Below are 26,096 nucleotides of genomic sequence, written 5' to 3' on the forward strand. Positions count from 1 at the left end.
TGCGATCATAAACGATGTGTTGGATGTGCACCTAGGATAAGTAATAAGGGAGCTAGGAGTGATTATCGGTGCAGTAATAGGTTAGCATTTTTCGCTCAGGGGTCATTTAGATGCTTCTTATGAGACTTGTGTTTTGTTTTGGTAAAAATGGTTTGTATCGTCAGTTAGCTGAGATTATTCCCGTTAATCTGGTATAACACATTAATAGGTTCTTAAATATTAAGATCCCCTGAGACACAGTGTCGTGAGAAAAAAAAACAAGGGTACCCGCCGGCGGGGACCTTGGGGCTTAACAGGTTAAACAGCTGTGTGAAGTCTCATGCTTATTTAAATACATGTGGTTTGTTTGTGTGTGCTTGCATGTGTGTGCTTGCGTGTGTGTGTGTGTGTGTGTGTGTGTGTGTGTGTGTGTGTGTGTGTGTGTGTGTGTGTGTGTGTGTGTGTGTGTGTGTGTGTGTGTGTGTGTGTGTGTGTGTGTGTGTGTGTGTGTGTGTGTGTGTGTGTGTGTGTGTGTGTGTGTGTGTGTGTGTGTGTGTGTGTGTGTGTGTGTGTGTGTGTGTGTGTGTGTGTGTGTGTGTGTGTGTGTGTGTGTGTGTGTGTGTGTGTCCAGCCGACCTTACCTTTGTGTACTGCTGCACTTGTGCCGGCTCAAAGCCTGTGAACATGACTCGGGGAGTGGACTCTAGAGGAAGCTTCTTATTGGGCGACTGGATGTCTTCCAGCCTGCACACACACCATTTAGCCACAAAATGACATATCATAACACGGTACTCTGCAAAGCTCCAACTGTGTGAGTGTGTGTGATACAGAGTGCACTGACCTGGCCTTCTTGTTGGTGGGCTGGCTGCTGGAATCGCTCATCTTCTGCTTGTGGAGCAGCTGCAGGCTCTACACAGCACACATCAGGACAGAACCACACTCAGATGAGCCAACATACACACTCAAACAAGCAGAGCAGCATCTACCATCCACTGTTTGCTCTTTTCTTTCTGTGCTGACATCTTTCACATTGAGATAAATGTGAAACACTACAGAGCATTGCATCACATCAAAGAAGAAGTAGGCAATAGTGTAAAACACGTCATCATAGACTTGCAATTAATAAAGGGTAAATAGAATGATTTAGGGTAGCATTACAAACAAATCATTCTAATGTCGTTGAAGTTGATAAAAGCCATTTTATTTTGTATTTTTCTTTGAATTATTCTCCAAAAGCCCAGCCAGCCTGATTTGACTGTAAGGCTGCTCCTGTGTGAGTCAATGTGCAGCAACAAGGCAAACACAAAGAGTCAAATCGTCAGACTCACCGCCACAGCCTCTGGAGACACTTTGATTGGCGCTCTCCAGGCGCCTGCAGAGAGAAACACACAGAGGTCAATGCAGATCATAATCTTTCCTGAGATAGAATATTCACAAAATGTAGACATACAAGTCCATACACTTTAAAAGCAGTGTGCAGAGTGTGTGTGATAACTGCCTCGCTTATTGTGAGATGACCCAGATATTATCTTTAAGGAGTGTGAAATAAGGCCTGCAGGATTTGTGAAGAAAAAGTATTCGCTCCATGACTAACGGTATTGGAGGGATTAAACAACATAAACAATTCTTATTCTTATTATGATTGAAGATGATCTGTAACAAATAGGGATGCTCCGATCGCCAATTTCGGGGCCGATCGCCGGAATCAGTATCGGCCGATACCGATCGCCGATCCGATCGAGTGGGCGGGGCCTAAATGGAAGATTTAAACATCACTTTAAATCTTCCATTTAAAGTGATGTTTAAAACTCAGTTAATGGGACTCATTCACTGGAGCTTCCACAAACAACAATCAACTTAATTATTACATTATTGAATTAACATTCACTTTGGAGAACAACACGGGAGAAATGAGCGGAAGCCTCTCTTTTCGCCCCTCTCTCTCCCTGTCCCCCTCTCTCTCCTGACAGCCTGTCAGTATCTCATGCAGCTCACTGATCCAGTAATGAGTGACCCGACAGTGAAGAATAAATATATTTATAACTAGTTTAGCTTGTTCCAGAGGTAGATCAAATAGCTAAGTGTGTAGGTCTAACTCTTAGTGTGTTTCGCTCCACTCACCGGTCCGGCGGGCGGAGCTGCAGGATTTCTGCTTCACACACGTTGCATACCGCTATTTTACTGTCTTTTTCGGACACCTTAAAATAATGCCAGACCGATGAAGCCATTTTGGCGAGCTTGTTTTGCCGCGCACAGAGAAAAGTGTCATGTATTTTAGGTCATGCAATCGGCTCTCGCGATCAGCATGTTTAGAGAGCACCGATCGATCGGTAGAGAGTGAGTATCGGCCGATCTCGATCGGTGACCGATCGATCGGAGCATCTCTAGTAACAAATATCGATGTTTTATTTAGTCACTAGAATATGATTTGTAAACGGATCACTGCTTCCTGCAGAATGACATTTACACATATTCTACCTGTGAGGAATATTGCGCTTCCTGGCATTTGGATATTGCACTAGTCCATATTGTGATTTCCATTGACATTTGATAGTGTGATCCTTTCTGTGTCTCACAATTTGATTTAGATTTTTGGGGCCAAGATTTGTCTTTTAATTCAAAATGAATCCCGCTCCTGCTGTGTGCTAATAAAGACGGTGAGGCATACTATGGCATGAAAGCAGGGTTAAGTGTGCAAAAGATTATGGCGTGTTTCAACAAAAAAGATATATATTGAAATAATAAAAACACACCCAAGCACACCCTAGAACAAAGGTAACATTAATAAATGCAAGCCTTTTTTGGGTGGATTTCTGAATTCTCAGTTACTAAATAAATAAAATAGGTAGGCCCAGGCTAGCTCACAAAAATGCTTGACATTGATGTTACTTTGACTAGGTAACCTTTCTGTTTTTTTATTTCCCCATTATTTTACCATTTGCCAATTTCTCCATTAAAATAACACTCATTATCCAAGATAAAACATGTGTGTGTGTTTATGACTGTATCCATTTACTCACCCAGCAGGTTCTGGACCAGCTGTGTGTTGGGCACCAGCGGCTCGGGGTGTGTGTACATGCAGTATCTGCTGTGCTGGACCTGCCGCAGGGCTTCAAAGTTGCCAAGCAGGATGTCACACAGCCACTGCGCGTTCACACACGGGATCTTCCACTCCTTAGCCTTCTCATATTTCAGGCCACTGGGTCTGAGGAGAGATCAGCAAGATGACCATATGACTCACACGGTTCTGCTAATAAGTGCTACACAACACATAGGTTTTGCCTTCTTACATTTAGCAGTCCTTTATCACTTATTAATGTAACAAAATCAAACTTGACGGCAGCGGGAACATTTCTATCTAGGTATTTGTTTGTGTTTTTACAAAGTAAGGAAAGGACAGTTTGAGGTAAGCTTGCTGTATCCTTATGGATGAAATAAGTTAGCCCAGTCTCCTAACTCAGTGGTTCCCAACCTTTTTGGTCTGGTGTACCCCTTGAGCTGGTCTTCATTATATAAGTACCCTTTCACTCATCTGTGATGATTCGCCTGGATTTATTCTTGTTTTAAACCCTTTGTAATCGTATTCAACCCAACTGCTCCTTAGATGAAAGTTACTTGTCTAACTCACCCTTAAGCCCCTGAACCTGATTTTCAGGTTTCAGCCTCGAAAATGACTATATCTTCACTTCTAAAAAGGGGTAAATTAATCATCTTCTTTCTCAAAGCAATTATAAACCTGTGAGTTGGATGTAACCTTCAATAGCACTTTTAAATTCCATAAACAGGTCAGCAGCGTAGTCAAAACCTGCTTTTTTAAATTACGACTATTGGCTAAGACCAAGTCGTTTTTATCTTTTAAAGACTTAGAGAGGGTAATTAACGCTTTTGTGACATCGCGACTGGACTACTGCAACGCTTTGTATGTGGGCATGGATCAGGCATCCATAAAACGCCTGCAGCTAGTACAGAACGCAGCTGCACGTCTCCTGACTGGCCACAAAAGGCGTGACCACATTACCCCCATTCTGGCCTCACTTCACTGGCTTCCAGTTCGGTTCCGAATAGATTTTAAACTCCTTTTATTTGTTTTTAAGGCCCTAAACGGGCTGGCTCCGGCTTATATAGCTGACTTAATCCAGCGATACACCCCAGCCAGAGCTCTAAGGTCTGCCGACCAAATGCTGCTGGTAGTGCAGAAAACCAGGCTAAAAACTAGAGGGCACCGAGCCTTCGCAGCAGCTGGTCCCAGGCTCTGGAACACTCTGCCCTTACCTGTGAGGTCGGCCCAGACACTAGGGGCTTTTAAATCCTCTCTAAAAACACACTTTTTCTCTCTGGCCTTTTAAAAGTGAGCAGAGCATGACATTTCTCATTTTGTATTTTAACTGTGTCTGCCTTTATATTTGTTGTTTTTAACTTAAATGCTACAAATTGCAATATGTTCCGTATATTTTTTATTCATGTACAGCACTTTGGCGCGACCGAAAGTTGTTTTAAAATGTGCTTTATAAATAAACTTGATTTGATTTGATTTGATGTAGAAAAGTCAGAATCAATATAGATGTTTTTATTTGAAAGTAAATTCAGATTTAACATAGTAAAACAATTTAAATTATAGTGACCTGTCCAAAAAGAAAACCTTACTTATAGTGAAAACCACCCTTGAATGATGGGATAGTAGACTAAAAGCTTTAGGAATCCAAACGATAACATATAATAAGTACCCTGTATCAATATTAATGCAAAAAAAGTGACAGTTGACCTTTTTAGAGAGATTTAGCAGAAGAAACCCACTTCTGGGGTCATTTGGGTGGATTTGCCATATCTCTGGAACCCATTGGTCGATTTTGATGATTGACACCTCTTTTGAACCGTTAGAGCCAATAGAATCGAGAGGGGGTTCCTAAATCCACCTACACGTTACCAATGAGGAGTGATAGTGATGCGCACGCAGTTTGCCCAAAACCGAAAGCTATGTTATGCTCTGAAAACGGAAAACTAGGCTGAAGTTGAATAGTCCATTTAGCTTAGGAACCTTCCTAATGGAGTGAAATGACCCGGAAGTCCCTCAGTGGCAGCCATGATAAGTGCCGTTCGAATTCTCTAGATCAGTGGTTCCCAAACGGTGTGCCGTGAGGCAAGTCCGAGTGTGCCGTGGGATTTTGTGACAACACGTTATTATTGCAATATACAACTACACAAAAATAATTATTTTTTAATTTACTATATCAGTACTCTGTAGGTTTATATGTACGTAATCTGCGCGACTTGCGCGTCCACATCTCCGCGTGCAGTGCTGCATAAACATGGCTGAGTCAGCGATAACTCTCGAGGGGTGGAGGTATGCCCATTATTTTGAGTTCATCCGAAGAATAGACAGGAATGTGACGGTGAGGTGCAAACTGTGTCCAGGCCAGAAGCTGTTATCCACTGCTGTGAACACCACGTCAAACCTCAACAAGCACCTGCAAAGAACACATGCTAAGGTGGAGCTACCGCACACGCTATTTGTTGTTTGTTTATATCACAGTCTGTTCTTCTTCTCTGTCTTCCGGTTGTTGCCTGTTTTGAATGACGAATACACACTACCGCCGCCTGCTGGTAAGGAGAGTTATTGCCACTCACGCATGCGCAGTTCGTACGTGCTCGGCTGAAGTCTTTGCGGTGTCTGGTTCCAGTGCAACACATGGCCAACACGCAGCAGAACACGCCGACGCAACAGCGTGAGCAGAGATAGACTGCGCAAAATATACAGATAGCAGGAGACAGAGGACAGCCACGGTCAGATAGCAGGAGACAGAGGACAGCCATGGTCAGATAGGAAAACATTCAGGATCTGGATCAGTCTTATGCGACAATGGAAACTGAACTAAAGAGAACATTTGAAACTTTAGCAGTCTGCGTGATCTGCCTGCAGGGAGGGGCGGGCCGGCCCTGCGAGTAAAGTAACGAGTAAAGTAACGAGTTACTTTATGTAGTTGTAGAGAGTAACGAAGTAGTGTAATATATTACTTCTTTTTTTTTTTTAAAGTAATATGTAATATGTAATATATTACTTTTTTTTAGTAACGACCCCATCTCTGCTGAAATGTTACATTTATAATTTGTAGTTCAGGACCATGGACAATGCAGCTTCCTTGCATTGACAATTCTCTGTGCTGAATTTCCTTTGTCTCATTTTTAATGTTGTGACCTGTCTGGTTTAAATGAGTGTGTTGCTGCTTTGATGAAGCCTAATTTGATAACGTTTCAAATTAATTTCTGAAATATTTCGTTAATAAATATTTCATGAGTAATATAGTTGTCTTTGTCACATTTTATTTGGCATTAGTAAATAATTATGCACATGTACAGATATGTTACATGATATGAGTGATGACACGTGTTATAAGGGCTATTTTGCACAATAGGTGTGCCTTGAGATTTTTACTTGTCCTTTGGTGCCTTGGGCACAACAAGTTTGGGAACCACTGCTCTAGATGATAGGAAAGGAGGTTTCAAACTTCCTTTATAACCTCCATTAGCTTAGGAACCACTGGACCTGCCTTGACGAAAGGAGAGGAGAAAATGCTGCCCCACAATGCCTTGCAGCCGCAGCATTTGCCGTCACACGGCCGTGCACGGAAACAACCGATTATGACCGAGAAATTATATCATCAAAGTTACAGTGCTTATTAAGCATTTTAAAACGTATGTGGTAAGTTGCCAAAGTGCTTTGTTTTGAACGTTCATCCGTATTATAATCAAAAAGAGAAATATGAACGTTAGTTTTTACTGAAATTATCAAATAAAGTCAACATTTCACAGTCTTTACTGAGCTGTGTGGAGTTTGTTCAACTTCTAAAAGATGTTTGAATGGTGATATACACAGTGATAGATGTTAAGGACTAACGTTTATAATAAATACATTTGTATTGATTTTAAGATCTTTAGTTCATACAATCATACGTATTGGGATCATTGGTATTAATGTGGACCGGAGGGAGAGGGGGACGAGCATAAGTTTCACTTTTCTTTTGTATTTCAATTCCAACTTTGGTCATGAAGAATATGTTTCTCTGTTGTCCACGTTCATAAAGCAAAGCAGCAGCATCAGAGCACGGTGCAGAGTCTCTAGATGAGTTTACAGTAGTCCCTCGTTCTTATTAAACATCCATGTTCCATGTCCACGTCCGCTGTATAGAAAACTGTAGTTTCCATGGTTTCCCCACAGCAGCAGAAGCACACAATGACGTCCGCATCATAAACACGTCGGATAGTGAAAGTGCAGTCGGATTCTCTAAAGTACCGCAGTCTCTTCTCCTAAGTCCTTTTGAATTCTCCTATCCACTATCCCTTAACCCCATGACGTTTCACTCAGAGGTCAAGGAATAGACGATAGGGTTAGACGTTAGGAGCTGATTTTTGGATTGTCCGACCGCAGCCCTAGACTTATTGCCATAAATATGATGATGGATTATCAGTAATCATTTCAAACTGACACAGAGACATTAGATTAACCTTCAGCGGCGTTTATCTGCGTTTTAATGCCCTTGAACACGACTTTTGATCAGAAAACAGCAAAGGTAAGACGTATTTTCTGTTTTTGCTCAGTAAAGTGAAGTTGTGTGTTGTCTTTGCTGTTTTTCGCTGCCCTGAGTTTTGGTCGCACAGTGATGATACTTATACCATTGAAATCCGTGGAATCTCAGCTTTCAGATGATATCTTGTTTATGATCGATCCGATGAAGTATACAATATTTATACCGTGAGTTATGTGCCAAGTGTGTTAGCACTCTTTCGCTTAGTGCTAATTCAGAGAGAGGCTTGGCGTTAGACTTGTGTTTTGTTTCAGTAAAAATGGTTCATATCGTCAGGTAGCTGAGTTTCTTCCCGTTAAGTGGGTATGACACATTCATAGTTTGTTAAATGTTAAGAAGCATTTAAACTTGACACTTACACTTATTGTCAGTGAAAATAATAATAGCAGTTTCTACATCTGTTGTTAAGACTTATTAAGTCTTAAGGCTTAAGTGTTAAGGCTTTTGAAGGAGATTTGTGGTTGCTTGTCTTTCATAATCTTTGATAGTCCTGGGAGCAGGACACCAGGCTTATGAACATTGATTTAGTGTTTTTTTTTGTAGAAATATATTGTAATCCCCAATCCTTCAGCACTGTAGCCAGGCTGACAGAGAGCCACAGCTCGATTGCGCCTTCTATTCCCATAGCACTCAGTAGCAATGATTTGATGTGATTTTTTAATGATGAAATTGTTAATCTTAGAAACTAAATCAATGACCTCTTGCCTTTGACCAGTATAGTGTTATCAACAGCTCCCGGAATCGTAAGTTCTAATATTACACTAGATGGTAAACTAGAATGCTTTTCAGCCATGAACCTTGAACAATTACATTCAATGATTCTCTCTTCTAAACCATCAACGTGCATGTTAGACCCAATTCCAACTAAGCTGTTGAAGGAAGTTTTTCCATTAATTAGCACTTCTTTATTAAATATTATGAATATGTCTTTATTATCAGGCTATGTTCCACAATCATTCAAAGTAGCAGTGATAAAACCGCTTCTTAAAAAGCACAACCTCGATCCAGAGGTTTTAGCCAACGATAGACCTATTTCTAATCTTCCGTTCCTCTCAAAAATTCTTGAGTCGCAAAACAGTTGTGTGATTACTTAAAAAACAATGATTTATTTCAAGATTTATTTCAAGATTTTCAGTCTGGCTTTAGAACACATCATAGCACAGAGACAGCTCTGGTTAAAGTCACAAATTACCTTCTAATAGCCTCTGACAAGGGACTTGTCTCTATTCTTGTTTTGCTCGATCTCAGTGCTGCATTTGATACTATCGACCATGATATCTTATTGCAAAGACTAGAGCACTTAGTTGGCATACAGGGAACTGCTTTAGGCTGGTTTAGGTCCTATCTATCTGAACGCTTTCAGTTTGTACGTGTCAACGATGAATCTTCCATGCAAACCAAAGTGAGCCATGGAGTGCCACAGGGCTGAGTGCTCGGACCTATTTTGTTCACATTATATATGCTTCCGTTAGGCAATATTATAAGGAATTATTCTGTACATTTCCACTGTTATGCAGATGATACTCAAATATATTTATCCATCAAGCCTGATGAAACCAATCACTTAAATATAATTCAAGACTGCCTTAAGGACTTAATAACGTGGATGACCTTAAATGTTTTGATGCTGCAGCTCGTGTACTAACCAGAGTTAGGAAAAGGGACCACATTACTCATGTTCTGGCTGCCTTACACTGGCTCCCTATAGAACACAGGATAGAATTTAAAATTCTTCTTCTCGCCTACAAAGCCCTTAATGTGCAGGCGCCATTTTACCTTAAATAACTCATTATACCCTACAGTCCTATTAGGGCATTGCGTTCCAAGAATGCAGGGTTGTTGGTTGTTCCTAGAGTCTCTAAAAGTACAATGGGAGCCAGAGCCTTTTCTTATCAAGCTCCACATTTGTGTAATCAGCTTCCAGTTTGTGTTCGGGCGGCAGACAACCTATCCATTTTTAAGAGTACTCTTAAGACCTTCCTTTTTGATAAAGCTTATAGTGATAAAATAAAAATAATCTAATAAGAGTGCATTGACGTAGATACGTTGTGCCTCTTCACCTATGCATTTTAGTTCTTACTCTTTCACTTAAATCCTAAAAACGTAGATCTTATATTTAAAACGTTATCCAAAATCTTTCCCCTCTCTGACCTCTCAAGGTTCTATTAGAGCAGTGGTCACCAACCTTTTTAAGCCCAAGATCACCGACCTCGGCCTAGGTGAAAGGCGAGATCTACCTATTGCAGAATTGAGTGAAAAAGACGGCCCAGGCAGTGCTTCCAATTTGAGGCCTTTTATATAGGCTAATTGCATCTGAATTACTGTTACAATGAAGGCTCCATAATCAGCTCACGGCATAGGCAGGGGTAAAGTGCTATTTTTTATGAGTCAGAGGCGGACTTCACCTCCTCTAGGGGGGTCCTCACCTCCTCTAGGGAGGTCCGGGGGAAGATTTTTTTTTAAATATTGAAGTTGAAAGCATCAATCTGGTGCACTTTGAGAGCAACATGAAGAGATCTATGGATACCTCTCTCAGCACCCATTTGAAACAGAACTGTAAACAGATTTTCTTTATGGATATTTTACAAATCACTCCCCTTTTAAACTGTATTCTTGTTTTACTGCCATATAGTATTTCATACCTGTTTTTCATTTATTCTCTTATTGTTTGTATAACTATAATGATCATATGAAGGTGTGCCGCGGAAATAATCTTTTGAATAATTTGTGACAAAACCGTTCTAAACACTCAGAGTCCTTTAGCTCACCTGAGCCCCTCAGTCTGACAGGGGAGGACTCTCCTCCAGCTTGTTGTGGAAACAGCTCCTTATGTCCGTTAGTGCAGCTTGCTAACCAGATGCTAACATCACGGTCCCCGCTAGCACCGGTCCCTCTCTCCCTCTATCACACTAAATGCGCTATTGCCACACACACAGAGCCGAGCTTGAATGACACAAGCACACGTGTATTTCCATGCAACGCACTGATTGGTCTGGTGACTTGCCTCTGTTGCATCTACTGAACACGGGAAATTGCAGTCCGACCGTCCTCTCTTGTGTCATGATGAGGTTCACGTAAAGCACGGTTAATGTATTATATTATTGAGGTGTCTCAAATATACGTCAATCAAGTGGCACCTGCTAACGGGGTGGTGGATGATAGGTTTACATCTAAAAACGTATTTTTCAAACATTATTATTTTTATTTTATTTTGTTACTTTTTTTTTTAACGGTCTGCGATCTACCCGCACCACACTCGATCGACTGGTTGGCGACCACTGTATTAGAGGGTAACAGGTTGCAGAGAGGCCTATTCCGGCCGGGGAGTGTGGAACGTAGTCACAGACCTACTCCTCACCTCTCACCAATTCCAATTAAGGTTCCAGTGGGGACCTTTCTCCCTGCGTGTGCCTCTCCACCTCTGTTTCCTACTTCTTACTTGTTACCCTTTTCCCTCAACCTATCCTAAGGGAGTGCATGTATGTAGACATGTTAGTTTAGCTGCTATAGGCTTGGACTGTCGGGGGGGGGACCTTACTCCGTCTTTCTGTCTGTTTGTAGCTGTGTACTCTCATGTTCCGATTAACCCAGCTTCCCCCAAATCTCTTTTTTGTGTCTACATATACGCCGGGATCCTGAGTCGAGGCTAATCCTGTTGCTGTGGTCATGTGTCCTGGATCTGAGTCCTGGACTTTGAGTCGTGGCTGAACCAGTCTCTGTGGTCCTGCCTGACTCTCATCATACTACTTCCCTGATGGCTCCCACAGGACTGCTGACATCCTCGTGGATTCATCTTCTTATTATAGACACATGCATTTCCAAACATTTGGTCTAAATGTATTATCTCTTCGATTTACACACGGCATCTATTGCACGTCCGTCCGTCCGTCTGTCCGTCCTGGGAGAGGGATCCCTCCTCTGTTGCTCTCCCTGAGGTTTCTCCCATGTTCCCCTTTAAACTGTGGGTTTTCTCTGGAAGTGTTTCCTTGTACGATGTGAGGGTCTAAGGACAGCGGGTATCGTATTGTCATACTGATATTCTGTACAAACTGTGAAGTCCACTGAGACAAATGTAACATTTGTAATATTGGGCCATATAAATAAACATTGATTGATTGATTGATTGATTGATTGATTGATTGATTGATTGATTGATTGATTGATTGATTGATTGATTGATTGATTGATTGATTGATTGAATCCTCTCACAAACCCCCGGTTGGGAACCACTGTCCTAACACAGTTGGCAACAAGTGATAAATAAACTCTGGGTGAGGACACGCGGAAATGGTCAACCACCAACTACGGATGGACGGGTACCCAGAGCCCAGGTATCAGCATGATATCGACTGAAAGTGTATGATCAGAGCTACAATTGACACCTGCAGCAACCCCCCCCCCCTCACTCTTTGCAGATGAGGACGGTGTTACTCCGACATAGATATCCTGTGTATCTGGCACCAGCCAGGTAGGCCATCAGCTTCAGGTCGTCCCTGTCAGCGTCCACAAAACCCGTCACTGAGATTATCTGATGGAGAGGACAGGCAGACAGCATCAGACATACAATAGTAATATACATAAGATACTGACAATGGCAGAAATGAGCACAAAGTGAAATAATAAATTAGTATTACTTATTGTCTTAGCCTACAATGCCAAAAAGAAAAAGGCACTTCCTTGTGTTGGTATATAGGAGTACACCATCAGATAACACTCATGAATGATAGCAGCAGACATGTGTCGACTGGACCTACGTGCTGAGAGCAGGGTTTGGCCCCAGGGGGGAAGGCGAAGGGCAGATGTAACGTTCGATGAGGAGGAACCATCCTCTTCCTCTTCAGGACGGTGTTGAGCCAGTGGGCAGTTACACAGCGCTTCCCCTCTCTGAGAGCCTGCCACAGAAAACAGCATAATCATCAACGACACGGACAAAGATGGACAAAAGCGTGAACTGTGGGCTCGCCGGAGCATCGCAGTGGGGGTAGTACGCAGGCTACCGTCCCGCAGCTGCTGCCTCTCTGTTGGACTCCGGTACTGCACATTACTGACGAGACGTTTCTCAGTGAAACATTCGGGGCTTTTCAGAAAACATCCGGGGCTTGAGCCCAAGTAGCCACCCCCTAGCGCTCCCACTCTCACCGATTAACATCTGAAACTTCCATGTGTTTTAAAAACTCTGGACGGCTAACATCTCGCTGTTACTTAGCCGTCTTTAGCTTAGTAGTGGTGATATTTGCGACCGTGATGTAGATTATTTATAGCCTAACGCAGAAATGTGTGAGACACAGAGCTCATTTCCTGCAATTATTTATTTTGGGTCTGCCTACAGAAAAAGTCATCACTGCACCACTCTATTAATGCAAAATGAATGTACACATTACATTGAAGGAAAGTCTCTCGGGAATCGGGTTACATTAATGCAGCGTTTCTGGACAATTTAGACTTTTTGCACATTACACATTATTCATACCATGCACATTCTTTAAACTTTGTTGTATGGCTCTTTTGTGTTTAAAAAATATATTCAACAAATATCACCAGATTGTTTTCTCTTACTATGTAAACACCAAGAAAAACTTGGGATTCTGAATGGTTCGGACAGTCTGCAGTGTTTAACATTGGTAGAGTTCTGTTCTGATAGCACACATTACCTGAACATACATGCTGCTGACTTGACTCTCACACAGCAGGTGTGTGCAGCGGCTGGTCAGGGTGGGGTCTACAGCACCCCCACAGGCCTGGATCACCTGAGGAAGGGGTTTGGCAAACATGAAATAATCCACAGCAGAATTAAAAGAAATTCTCCATCTTTGCTTATTGGCACTATTTTAAAAACACATGTTAGATGCATTAATGTCTTACTCTCTTCCATGTAGCAAGGAGTTGTTTGTCAGCCATCTGTTCTGGGTAGTCAGCAATAGCAAACACACAGCCGAGCAGGAAGCCATCCTGTGGAACTGAGAGTTGGAATAGTAAGAAAGTGAATCTGCAGGTTCTTGTTCTAGTCCTCAATTCATGCGATTAGTTCAGTGCATGACATTAAAGAGCCTGTGACACGGTTTTCCCCCATCATCCAAACCCATCAATTTGAGTACATATTGTCCCCTTGAAAACCGTTACTGAACTGATTTTGGATATTTGTACTTTGATAACCATTCATCTGCCTTCAATGTTGACAATTTTCTGGATCTTCTCGCGGATTCTTCAAGTCCCGCCAAATGATGGGTGACGTCATTGCGGGCACAGCGCTCCTGCTGCACCGTCCAGGATCCCAGCATCTGCATGTAAACCTTTATATATATACAGCCAGATGTAAACGCACGACGGCGCACACAGCAGCAAGCTCAGACAGCTCAGACAGGTTCATGTTGAACGTGTCTGAGAGCTCATATGAGGCTGAAGGATCGGTTTATGTTGTATCTGTTAGAAGTTTAGGAATGAGGTGCGTCAATATGGGCGATCATATGGTCATGTAGCCAGTGGTGGAATGGGACTAACAATCATCCCGGGACTCTCGACCGGCCCACTTCGGTACCGCTAGTAAATTGTCAACGGGGGGAGTGGGGGATGTCAGGGGCGGCGGGTGCATTAGATAGTAAATGTAAATATGTAAATATTTGTGTCACTGCATCCTGGTAAAATACAAATATAATGTATAATGTCTGTGTCTTTGACATTAGCGCTGCTAGCCACCTGTGCCCTGTACTACGAGGCCAGTTCAACAGACCCTGGATATGTTTGAGTAACAAACAAACTAACAACAACAAACTAACAAACGAGATCTCGCTAAGCGGTCCTACGACGCTGGTTATCAACTCGGTAAATCAAGCCAGGGTTTCTCTCTCCAGCTGAGAGAGCGTTCACGTCTAAGACACGAGTGGATCTGACTTTAATTACATTTGTCTCGAGTGTTTCGTCAACATAATGTGTTGCTTAAAATAATACTTCTGCATACAGTCTGTGACACCGTGAGTGTTGCACGGCCAGATGAGGCTGGAGAAGCTGACTCAGATAAGGAAATATATGATATATTATGATATTATATGATCGATGATCTGATTGATGATGTAATATGAATGATAAGTGCGACACGTCGGCGTCTTCTCTGCATACGGCAGTTTAAACTGTATTTCCTTTATCCTGTAATATGACTTGAGAGATTTAAACTCCGCACACTGAGTTGATCTCTTTTCTATAGACGCCGGAGGCGGGCAGCGGCAGGTAAAAGAAGTTATTTAGCCTTCTCAAACCTGAGCCTCACGCGCCGCCTAAACGGTGGACCTAGTGTCCCGATCGGAGTGGGAATAATAATAATAATAATCCGTGCATTTTATCCATTAATTTCCCCAACATTGTGGTAAAAAAAACACACGTTTAATCCATGTTGGTGTACTAGAACTACAAAAAGCATCGGTTTGTTTTCTCATCAGGAAATGCAGACCGGCTCAAACAAACGATCATTTAATGTATCATATGTTCGCCGAATTGACATGAAAGCACTAATAAATGTAGTTTCATCCACTTGAGTTTACAACCACAAAAATAATCGATTTGTTTTTATATCACATCCGACGAGAGGAAATTCAGCAGCTCTCACTCCCGATTTGTAATCCTAATATAATCATCATCTTCACCACGATCATTTATGTTTATGTCGCCGAATTGACATGAAAGCACTGACAAATATGAATATACTGTAGTCAACTTCATTAAAACGTTATTAACGTGCCTAATCTCAGTAATTCACCATTTCTACGCATGACAACACACTTTGTCCGTGTTTGGCTCTCGAAGCGTTCCCGCATTGACGTCACTTCCGGCTTCCCCCAAAACTTCAAAATGAGTCGAAGGAATTTCCCGCGATGTTCGAAATTATTGATATTTAACGGAACGGTATCGCTTTTTCTTTTTTAAACTGACGGTTCGAGATTACTAGGAGCCCAATATTTCATTGCACAACAGTTGTTGGGATGCTGTCACAGGCTCTTTAAGGATTTTGGGAGATGGCCCTGTGGGCCGTCTAAGCTAATTTGCAGATGGCCCTGAGCCCAATAGAGGTTGCCCTGAAAAATGCGCGTGGACGAAATGACTCCAGGAACGCGATTCCTTATTTTTCGCCAAAGTTCGCGTTCGCTCGATGCTAGGCGGTCCCTCGCCATGGAACACGATGATGTCATAACTCAAACTGACATTCTCAGAACGCCACCAAACTTCACATGATGGTTCACACCACAGCCCTGAACAGCTCTAGGTCAAATCTGATGTTACTTAATTTGGCGTTCCTTCGCCATAAACAACGGTGTCGCTGTAAATCCAATGGACACGGTCCCATCGTCCCCCAATCTTCACTTTTATATCACTGGTCCATGCCTCAACAGCTCCAAGTGAAATCTGAAATCTCAACGTATGCCGTTTCCATGGAAACGCATCCCTCGTCAAAAAATCCGATGTTGTTGTAAGTCAATGGAAAATCGTCCAAACAGCACCAGACTTCAGACTATCATTAATGGTCCGGCGCTCAACAGCTCTATGTCAATTAGGGGATGTCCTCATATGCCGTTTCCATGGCAACGCGTCCCTCGCCGTGAAACACGGTGTTGTCCTAATTCAATGGAAAATCTAAACACCACCAGACTTCAGATGACAGTTAATGGTCCGGCCCTCAACAGCTCAATATGACAATAGTGAGTTTTCCCCAAAAGCTGTTGCCATGGCAACACACCCCTCGCCGTTAACCACGCTATTGCTATAAGTCCTGTGTAAATGGTCAACAACTGTTCAAACTGTACATGTGTGCTTACCGTCAAGCCCTCAACACATATATGTGTCAGTTTTGAGATTTCTTCAAATTTCGTTGCTATGGTAACAAAATGGTCGCTGTTAAATACGGTTTTCTCATAACTCCAGTTAATATGCTCCAAACGGCACACAACTTCACAGGTATCATAACGATGCAGCCCTCAACACAACTAAGCGTATTATGGGGTGTCTTCAAATGCCGTTGCCATGGCAACAGATCACTCGCCATCAAACACAATGTTTATGATACTGCTGTAACTCCTAAATATATTGACCGAGTCCTCGAGACACCTAGACACACATGTCTACGTGCGGACAACAGCCTGCGGAACGTCGAAGACCCGCTCAACGCTGCTTGCAGCTTTAATTATTATTAATATTGTTATTACTCACTTTCTTGACCGGGCTCGTGTCCGAACAGCTGGGAGATGTGTGGAGTCTGCTGTAGCTGCGGCTGCAGGACAGTCTGCTGCTGGTTCTGCTGGGTCTGCTGGTTCTGCTGTTGCAGAGCCTGCTGCTGCTGATGATTCTGTAGGTGCTGCTGCTGCTGCATCTGCTGCATGTGTTGCTGCTGCTGCAGGAAATGCTGCTGCTGTTGCTGCTGCTGCAGATGCTGTTGGTGTAGCTGCTGATGATTCTTCTGCTGCTGCTGCTGCTGCTGCTGCTGCTGCTGCTGTTGCTGCTGCTGCTGCTGCTGCTGCTGCTGCTGTTGCTGCTGCTGCTGCTGCTGCTGCTGCTGCTGCTGCTGCTGCTGCTGCTGCTGCTGTAACATCTGCATGCGTTGCTGTTGTTGGAACTGCTGCAGCTGCTGTTGCAGAGCCTGTTGCTGCTGCAGCTGCTGCAACCCAGGCCGGAGGAGCTGCTGGGGCCGGAGCTGCTGCTGCTGGGAGAACGCATGTTGTTGTTGCTGCTGCTGCTGCTGCTGCTGTTGTTGTTGTTGTTGTTGTTGTTGTTGCTGCTGCGTAATCATCTGCTGTTGGTGAATTTGCTGCTGCTGTTGTTGCAAAAACTGTTGCTGCTGTTGGGGTAACTGTGCAAACCCTTGTTGTGGGACCTGTGGCTGTTGCTGCTGTTGGTGGTGTAGCTGCATCATTTGATGCTGCTGCTGCTGCTGGAGGTGCATCATGGGATGTTGCGGTTGCTGTGGTAACTGTTGCTGCTCAGCTGCCTGGTGTGACTGTTGCAGTAACTGCTGCTGCTCTGCTGTAAGGGGCTGGCCGGCCAGTTTAGACGGGAAGAGAAGAGGGTTGGTACTGTTAGGGGTTTGAGCATGGCTCTGATTGGTCTGTTGCTCTAATGGCTTTGTCTGATTGGCTGTCAGATTCTGGATGATCTGCAACAGAGGAGGGCAAGGGAGAATTAGCAATGTAGAAAGGTCCCAATGATATCTGTGTGGTAATTTGGTGTCATTGTTTGTTTACATTCATTAAATTGTACAATTACAGCAGGCAGGGATTTTCTTACATGTGCTACGTTGGCAGGTCGATTGGCTGGCTGCATGTCAGAGTTGTTGGTTATGTTGCGGAGGGTTCTCGCAGCTGGGCTCCACCCAGGGACGCCCTCTGGAACTGGTACACCTAAATATCAGACAGAGGTGAAACGTTAATTTACAGCATACTGGGTTAGAAATATGTAATGCCTTCAATAAAAAAGTCCTGCCATTGATCCCATTAACATTCTGGAATAGGAGGTGGAGTAAGTGGAGAAATCTGCCAGTAGACTGGACTGAAAAACTTCAAAGACATTCATCACAAAATCTGACATCATGGTCTGACAGAGTGAGGCCTCTTTGAGCTGTCAATGTTACTTCGGCCCAATCCCAAACCACACCCTACACCCTACCCCTACACACTCCCCCTCCGTGACGGAGTGAACTCCGTCTGTAGCCACACTCGCAGCTCAACGAGGCTCCCTCCTGTCAGATGGAGGGAGTAAATACAGCAGCAAGCTTTGGGACGGCCTCCCCTCTCCGGCACAAACAGGAAGTGCCGTAACTGTATGTAACAACGGGTTCAAATCAGCATCTCTTAGACAAAACATTTAAATTAATAACTCAAATAAAACTCCAAACATCTTTCATTGTGTTACTTTTTTGTAAAGCTCTTTTAGTTTTAAACCTGATGTTTATAAGCTTCTTAGTTTTTGCAACAGTCTGTAAATATACACAACTTTATAATAAAATGCACACATTTACCTTTTTCTAGACTAAACACAGGTTTGATCCTAAGTTAAAAACATATGAGGTCATCATGAGGTCGTTAACATCGCAGTTTATCAGTGGATGTTTGCTGGAACTACTTGTTAACAGCTTGTTTCCTGACGGACACACACAGCGTTGAGACCGGTCAGGTAGAGACCGGTCTCAAGTCAGCACCGCTGCAGACTCGCTGTTAGAGGGCTTGATAGCCCACTCCCCCTCCACACCGCTCCACACTCGTTGGTTTGGAACAGCACTTAATGTGGCGGACCCTCCGCGCGAACGGAGGGGTAGGGTGTAGGGGGCGGCTTGGGATTGGGCCTCAATTATGTAGCAGGGCTTTAAATGGGGATGAAGGGCTGTATGTAGGAGGAAGTGTGCAGCCTGTGGATGGTGTAGACCAGTGGTTCTCAAACTTTTTTCAATAATGTAACCCCTTTGAAAAAAATGTTTTGCCACGTACCCCCTATCAGCGCAAAAACAATGTTAGGGAAAAAAGCCTATATAAAGAGGTACAGCACAGTGCTGCACCATCAGTGTCTGATTTATTATAACAACAACCTTGTAACTGAGAAACACTTAAATGCTACATTTCAAATGTTTACAATCCATCACTAAACTCATGGCAAACCCATTTTAACATCATGCAATAACACTAAGACGACATTAGTTGCATTGAACTGATCTTTTTAATAAGTTGTACAATGTAGTGAAACATGGGCTTGTGCTTCACTGAGGATCTTTTTGGAATATGTGTAACTCTGTTCATATAAAACCCACACTGCTCAAACTTCATTACTTTTCCTAAAATTGGTATATTTATTTATTTATTTTGGGGCGTGGGGAATGAAGAGAAAAAAATATATGAGCATTTATACCTATAACGGCCAGACGGGATTTTGACCCCTCATATAAACACAGGGCTCGACATTATAAATGGCCCGCTGGCCCGGAAGCACTATTTAGACACCCCGGGCCAGCATAACGTACTTTCCACTTGCCCACTCGGGCCACTAAAAATATTGTTTAAAAAAAAAAAAATTCCTGTGGTATTGGTATTTTGACTAGCAATTTTGTTAAATTGTTTCGTTTATTAACGCTACAACATAGCGTTTCGTGAGTCGCTTGTCGTTGTTGGGAGAAAAGCAAACAGCTGTTTGCTGCGGAGCAGGCTCCCGTGAGCGGGAGCGCGCTCCATCACTACAGACTATCGCGCCACCTAACCATTCGCCAAAATGTTTTTAATACCAGCGGTAACCGGCCAAACGCCGTGCAAAAAACAATCTTCAAATAAAAGAAAGTCACCGGAGGAGTTAAAGGAGAGTGACAGGGAGCATGAGAAGAAGAGGGAGAGAAAGTTTCAGCTTGATCGATGGAGTTGGCTTCTAGTGGTGCAGTGACGCGTCCTAAAACCCTTTTATAATCTATCGATTAGATTTATGATTCGAAAATGATAAAAGTAGGGTAGACATGTGGAGATTATCCGCCTGAACAAAACATGCATTTATCAAACAGGTTTGTTTTCCACAGACCTTATTTCCAGCTATTTTCCAAAACCCTGTGGAGAAATCCCATTGCTTTTTGTCGAGGGAACCAGCAGCTTACTTCCTGGTTTCAGGACGCGTCACTGGCTGCACCTCTCAATATGATGCCAATATAAACAAGGTCTTCTATCGGCTCTGTACATCAATGCCGACCTGCTGACAGTAAGTGAAGAGTAGAAAATATAAAGGTATTGGCTTTAGGGAAATGTCCCAGCAGTTTAGGATAATGAAGGTTCTAATCTAATCTATAGCCATTGTCTAACTCCTAATGACAGGAAGGCAGAAAGCGCATTATAGGCCTACTAATAATAATACTCATAATAATAGCAGACATTTTTTAACAATGACCACAATATCATTATTTTAATAAACCAAATATGAACAATTGAGGAAAATGAGGAAGAACTGATTGTTCAAATGTTGTAGTAATGTAGTTAGTGCATAAATTACTATTGCAACAAATGTGTTAATTTTCTTCATTATTAGTCTTTTTTTTTTTGGGACGAATGCTCCGGGGTTACAATGGTGGGGCCAGTGACAATACAATTCTATCGGCCCGGAGGGCCAGTGGCTTTTCACCCTTAATGTCTACCCCTGAAACATATGCATAATGCTGCACTATACTTTGTGGCCACACCCTGTTGCCAAGCAACGGTTATTGTTTAGGTGTCCTTTGATAAGCAGGCAGTCATATCATTAGCTAGACTAGCTAGATCTGATGGATATAAACATATACGCGAGTGAAGTCTAATCTGACAGGAGAGAGAGATCAGCTGCTGCTGACGGAGACACACGCAGCTCTACATGATCACCTGCAGCGGTGAGCGGAGCAAAAACACACACTAATGCCCCTTTCACACCAACGTGTTTTCAGCTCCGGCTCGGAGCTAGAGCCTGAAAAGTACAGTTTTTTCCTGTTCACACCGCAGAGGCGCCGCCTCTTAGCTCCGGAATCCAGCTCCAAAAAATTGTCGGTCTAGAGGCAAGAGCTTCGGAGCTAAGACGCGGCGTCGCTTACGTCTCTCTTACGTCGAGGCGGGGGCAGAGGCATGGGCAGGATCAACCTCCTGAACAACAACAAAATGCCTGCGTGTGATGTTTGTAAAGTTCCAAGCAAAGTCGTCCCTTGTAAAGTCGTCCGATGCCTTCCATTTCATTTCGTAAAAGGATAACCAAAGCGAACAGCGCTTCAATACAATCGGCCATTGTTGTTGTTGTCGATGTGAGGGATTTCTGCGTGGTTTGGATTTTATGAAGCAGGCACGTAAACGGTGACATCATGACGCAGCAGCGGCAGCTCTGGGCGGTGTGAACAGAGCGGGAGCAGAAAAGGGAAACCTGAGCTGAACCAGAAAAGCTACCGCTCGGAGCTAGAAAGAGAAAAGCGCTGGTGTGAAAGCCGCATGAGAGTTAGAACATCACGCTTAGCTATTTGATCTACTCTGGAACTAGCTCAACTAGTTAGAAATATGTTTATTCTTTACTGTCAGGTCACTTATTACAGGTTATTCAGCGAGTTGCACGAGACTGACGGGCTGTGAGGAGAGGGAGAGGAAAAGAGAGCACCCCGTTTATTTTTCCCATTTTATTATCCAGAATTACTGTGAACCTTTGAATAAAGTAGTTAATCTACTATTAGTAGTTTGTTTAAATGTATTACTTACTTTGTTTTTTTCATTAACATAACATTTATCTCACGTACCCCCTGCAGTACTCAAACGTACCCCTAGTGGTCCGCGTACCCCCATTTGAGAACCACTGGTGTAGACTGACCTGGCTGTATGGCGTGAGTGATAGCGGCGGCAGCAGCAGAGCGAGCCTCAGCAGGCGTAGCAGCTGCGCTGCCGGGGACCGGAGGCACAGTGGCACACAGGTTGATCAGCCCACTGCCTGTGGACGGCGCTGGTTCTTTGTTGCCGGGTGGCCCCCCTCGCCGCCTGGCTGTGCCGCTGGAAATAGGGGGCATCGGGGTGACGACCTCCGCAGGGGTCCAGTTCAGGTTGGGGCCTTCCTTTTCTGTGGAGGAGTCGTCGTCGGAGTCGTCGAACATGCGCTCGCTGCGGCGGTCAGCTTTGCGGGGGGAGCTCGGGGAGACGGAGTTCAGTCTTTTGGGTCCCGGCCGTCGGCGGGGGCTGGACTCCTCACCAGACGAGCCGCCACTAGACATCCTGGAACGCCGGGGGCTGAAGCTTCCATCTGAATGGTAGCGCTGGTCATATGAGTCAGCTTCACTGTCTTCCTCCTCAGGCTCTATGTACGTGAGTCTGGGGTGATAGAGCAACTCATCCTTCCTGATTTTTTCTGTGAAGGAGGAAAAAGGAGAGTTGTCACAATTATAGTTCATCATTTCAAGTCTTGTAGTGTTCAGCTGCCAAAGCACTGCAGATTGAAATGAGCAGATCTCATATCATGTTCTTTTTATGCATATATTATATATATATATATGCAAATATATTAAAACATGTCTATGATGTGTTTTGCTGAAAATACCAAACAGATAGGAGGGATTTCTAAAATAGAAATCCCTCCTATCTGTTCCTATCCCTCTATTCCAGTCCTGTCAGAGAAATGCAGATTGTGGGTCCTTAACTATAAAAAATAAAAAAGAGGAGGTGGAGCTAATGCCTGCTCACAATTACCCGGCAGGTATAGTTAAATTCTGCCGTGATTAAACGCCATCATGTTCCAAACTACTTCAAGGATTACTTCTGAAACAGTATGGAGCTCAAACTCTTTTTGTCTCTCAGGTTTACCACAAGGTGAGTTCCTTTTTTTATTTCCTGCTTTTTTACACATACTCCAGTACAGGTTAGCTCTGAGTGTTAGCGATGCTTGCTAATGTAAACAAAGACCATATAACGTCCAAAACACGTCAGGCATTGTTTCTGATAGCAACTTTCTGATAGTGCCATGGGTCCGCATGTCCAATATGACGTAAATCATGTCATATTGGACATTACCCACGGCAAATCTGGATCAGCTCCGTTGTACCCCCGTTTTTAGAGATTTGGGTACGGAGGGAAAGAGTGTGTTTTCTTTTCTGACACTTTGTGAGTTCCCTGACACACATATTTATGTATAAAAGACATCAAAATGTGCATTTTGCATGATAGGTCGCCTTTAAGCTATGGTCAGGCATATAGCATCTTCTCCCTTTTTTAAATTCATGTATTTTAACGCAAAAAATACATAAATATATAAGTTTAAATATATTAAAAGACTGGATTATACTTGACAAAAGTGATGATTAGCAACATTATGTTGAAAATATATATTTATTATTATTATTATTATAATATTATATTACTTGCATTTTAAGTTGTTCTTGCACCTTTAAAATAAAAGGATGTGTCCTTATACCTTGAGACTGAAAGGCCATTTTTATATATATCTTTTTAGTTTATTTTATTTAATCTTTGAATTCTGTAATAGAAAAATAATCATATTAAAGGTTTGGACTGTTGGTGGTTCAAAACAAGTAACCCGAGTACATGACCTTGGGAAGTGGGAAACTATAACAGGCATATCATGGAATCTTTGAATGAATGCATTGATACAGCAGACACAGCATTACCATCACCTTTAACAGAATGTGTGATCCAGTCTGGGGTGACAATCTTGATGCCCGGGTGTTTCAGGGCACACTCAAACTTTGCCTGAAAGACGAGAAATATACAACCACTGAGTGCCTACAACATGACCACTGTATTTCTTTGACAGACATTCTTAGCAATAACATGCATGGTGGATATGCAAAATGGTAGAGTACACAGAGCTGGACCTTACCCCCTTCGGTTCCTTCACTACTAAGTGGGTGACCTTCTTGTTGAGGTTAAGTTGACATGCTCCTCCATAAAAGGTTATGTAAGCCCAGAACGCATTGAGATCATCTGGAAGCTACACACACACACACACACACACACACACACACACACACACACACACACACACACACACACACACACACACACACACACACACACACACACACACACACACACACACACACACACACACACACACACACACACACACACACACACACACACACACACACACACACACACACACACACACACACACACACACACACACACACACACACACACACACACACACACACACACACACACACACACACACACACACACACACACACACACACACACACACACACACACACACAGTGAAGTATTTCAAAAGTAACTCCTGTCAGGTCAGCAAAAGGCCACAAGTTACCAAATATAAGTTTAGCTTTTTCAAAATAATGTTGAAGAATAGACAACATTTATCAACCTTTGTGAAATCCATGTCTTAACTACAATAATTCAAGTGTCTCACACACACAACTCACACTCTTACACACACTTACCCTAGGAAGACAAGCCGTCACACCAAAGAATATTTGTCCTGATTCTGGGGAGAACCCTGTAACACTGGTGCTCATAGTTAGGGAGAAAAAAAGAACATTTCTTTGGGCGAATAAACCCTATTTTTTTCATATCTGGAATCCTAAACATTATTTTTCTCTAGTCATTGCCACTGTTATTTTACATTTTTAAATGACACCACTTAGAGGTATTTTGGACTTGATGGTGGAAGGATACGGTAACAGGTCTCCACATCTGACCGAGAGGATCACCCAGGATGGCTGGAAAACATAGATTAAAGCAAGTTGATATCAACTGCTTTCTCTTTGTTACACTATTTTAAAGTTTACCAACGTTTTTTTAAAGATGTTTTTAGTTACAGTGATGCAAACACAGGTATGGGGAAAAAAGAGAGAACTATTCGAAGCAGAAAAAAAACAGCGTAATATACCATCTGACAAAGGCCTGCGCTATAATGCTTCAATTAACTGGCTATTCTTTATAATATACTCAGATCAATAGGAGACAGAGATGTTAAGTTAAAAAAGGGTTTTTATTATTATTTACAGCAGGGGTGGGGAACCTTTTTCCTTTCAATGTTTACAACATCCTCAGAGGGCCGTACAAATGATTGAACTCAACCTCTGCTTAAAAAAACTAAAATCACAGCCCATTCATTTGGCCTTTCTTTCATGCTGTGCAAAGAAAAAGCAGATATCTTACCATAACTCACGCATCAAATCAAATCAAGTTTTATTTATATAGCACATTTATAAACGATTTTTGGTCGAGCCAAAGTGCTGTACATATAATAAAAATAGCCTACAGTCGAGACACTTTACAGCAAATACAACAGCACAGATTGTTCAGAATATCAGTATGAGAAAAACGACACCCTCTATCCTTAGACCCTCTGTCCTTAGACCCTCTGTCCTTAGACCCTCACATCGTACAAGGAAAAACTTCCAGAGAAAACCCACAGTTTAAAGGGGAACATGGGAGAAACCTCAGGGAGAGCAGCAGAGGAGGGAACCCTGCTCCCAGGACAGACAGACGTGCAATAGATGCCGTGTGTAAATCCAAGAGATAATACATTTTACAGCATATAGACCGAATGTTAGGAAATGCATGTGTCTGTAATAAGAAGATGAATCCACGAGGATGTCAGCTACAATCCTGGGGAAGCCATCAGGGAAGCAGCATGACGAGACCCAAGGCAGGACCGCAGAGACAGCATGCATGCACGTGCAGTCGTGCACGGTTGTGACATGACCACCGAAACAGAAATATATGGACACAAGATGTGTGCAAATGTATTTAGTATCCTATCCATGTGAACATAATTTAAGTGGGGGGGGGGGGGACCTAACCTCCTCAAGGGGGGTCCGGGGGCATGCTCCCCCGGGAAGATTTTTTTTTTTAATATTGAAGTTAAAAGCATCAATCTGGTGCACTTTGAGAGCAACATGAGGAGATCTATGGATACATCTTTCAATACCCATTTTAAACAGAACTGTAAGCAGATTTTTCTTTTGGGATATTTTACAAATCACTCCCCTTTTAAACTCTATTCTTGTTATTTTTAACAACTTTTTTGTTACTGTCATATAGTATTTTATACCTGTTT

The 26,096-nt window shown here is 42.9% G+C and overlaps 1 protein-coding gene across 1 annotated transcript in view; it reads right to left on the bottom strand.

Annotated features, from left to right (window-relative positions):
• paxip1 (PAX interacting (with transcription-activation domain) protein 1) overlaps nt 1-26,096 on the bottom strand; it is a 46,002-nt gene that overhangs the window by 12,208 nt on the left and 7,698 nt on the right. The window contains exons 3-17 of the mRNA XM_071206288.1: nt 24,707-24,750; nt 24,472-24,535; nt 23,886-23,996; nt 23,680-23,755; nt 21,873-22,400; nt 17,823-17,935; nt 16,752-17,691; nt 13,422-13,516; nt 13,211-13,306; nt 12,314-12,451; nt 11,966-12,087; nt 3,000-3,184; nt 1,308-1,351; nt 821-888; nt 621-723 (exon numbers count right to left, since the gene is read on the bottom strand). Of these exons, the coding sequence (XP_071062389.1) occupies nt 621-723; nt 821-888; nt 1,308-1,351; nt 3,000-3,184; nt 11,966-12,087; nt 12,314-12,451; nt 13,211-13,306; nt 13,422-13,516; nt 16,752-17,691; nt 17,823-17,935; nt 21,873-22,400; nt 23,680-23,755; nt 23,886-23,996; nt 24,472-24,535; nt 24,707-24,750 (2,727 nt within the window). The remainder of the gene's footprint in view (nt 1-620; nt 724-820; nt 889-1,307; nt 1,352-2,999; nt 3,185-11,965; nt 12,088-12,313; nt 12,452-13,210; nt 13,307-13,421; nt 13,517-16,751; nt 17,692-17,822; nt 17,936-21,872; nt 22,401-23,679; nt 23,756-23,885; nt 23,997-24,471; nt 24,536-24,706; nt 24,751-26,096) is intronic.

The sequence above is a fragment of the Pseudochaenichthys georgianus genome, chromosome 17 (genome assembly GCF_902827115.2).
Source record: "Pseudochaenichthys georgianus chromosome 17, fPseGeo1.2, whole genome shotgun sequence".
Classification (NCBI taxonomy): domain Eukaryota; kingdom Metazoa; phylum Chordata; class Actinopteri; order Perciformes; family Channichthyidae; genus Pseudochaenichthys; species Pseudochaenichthys georgianus.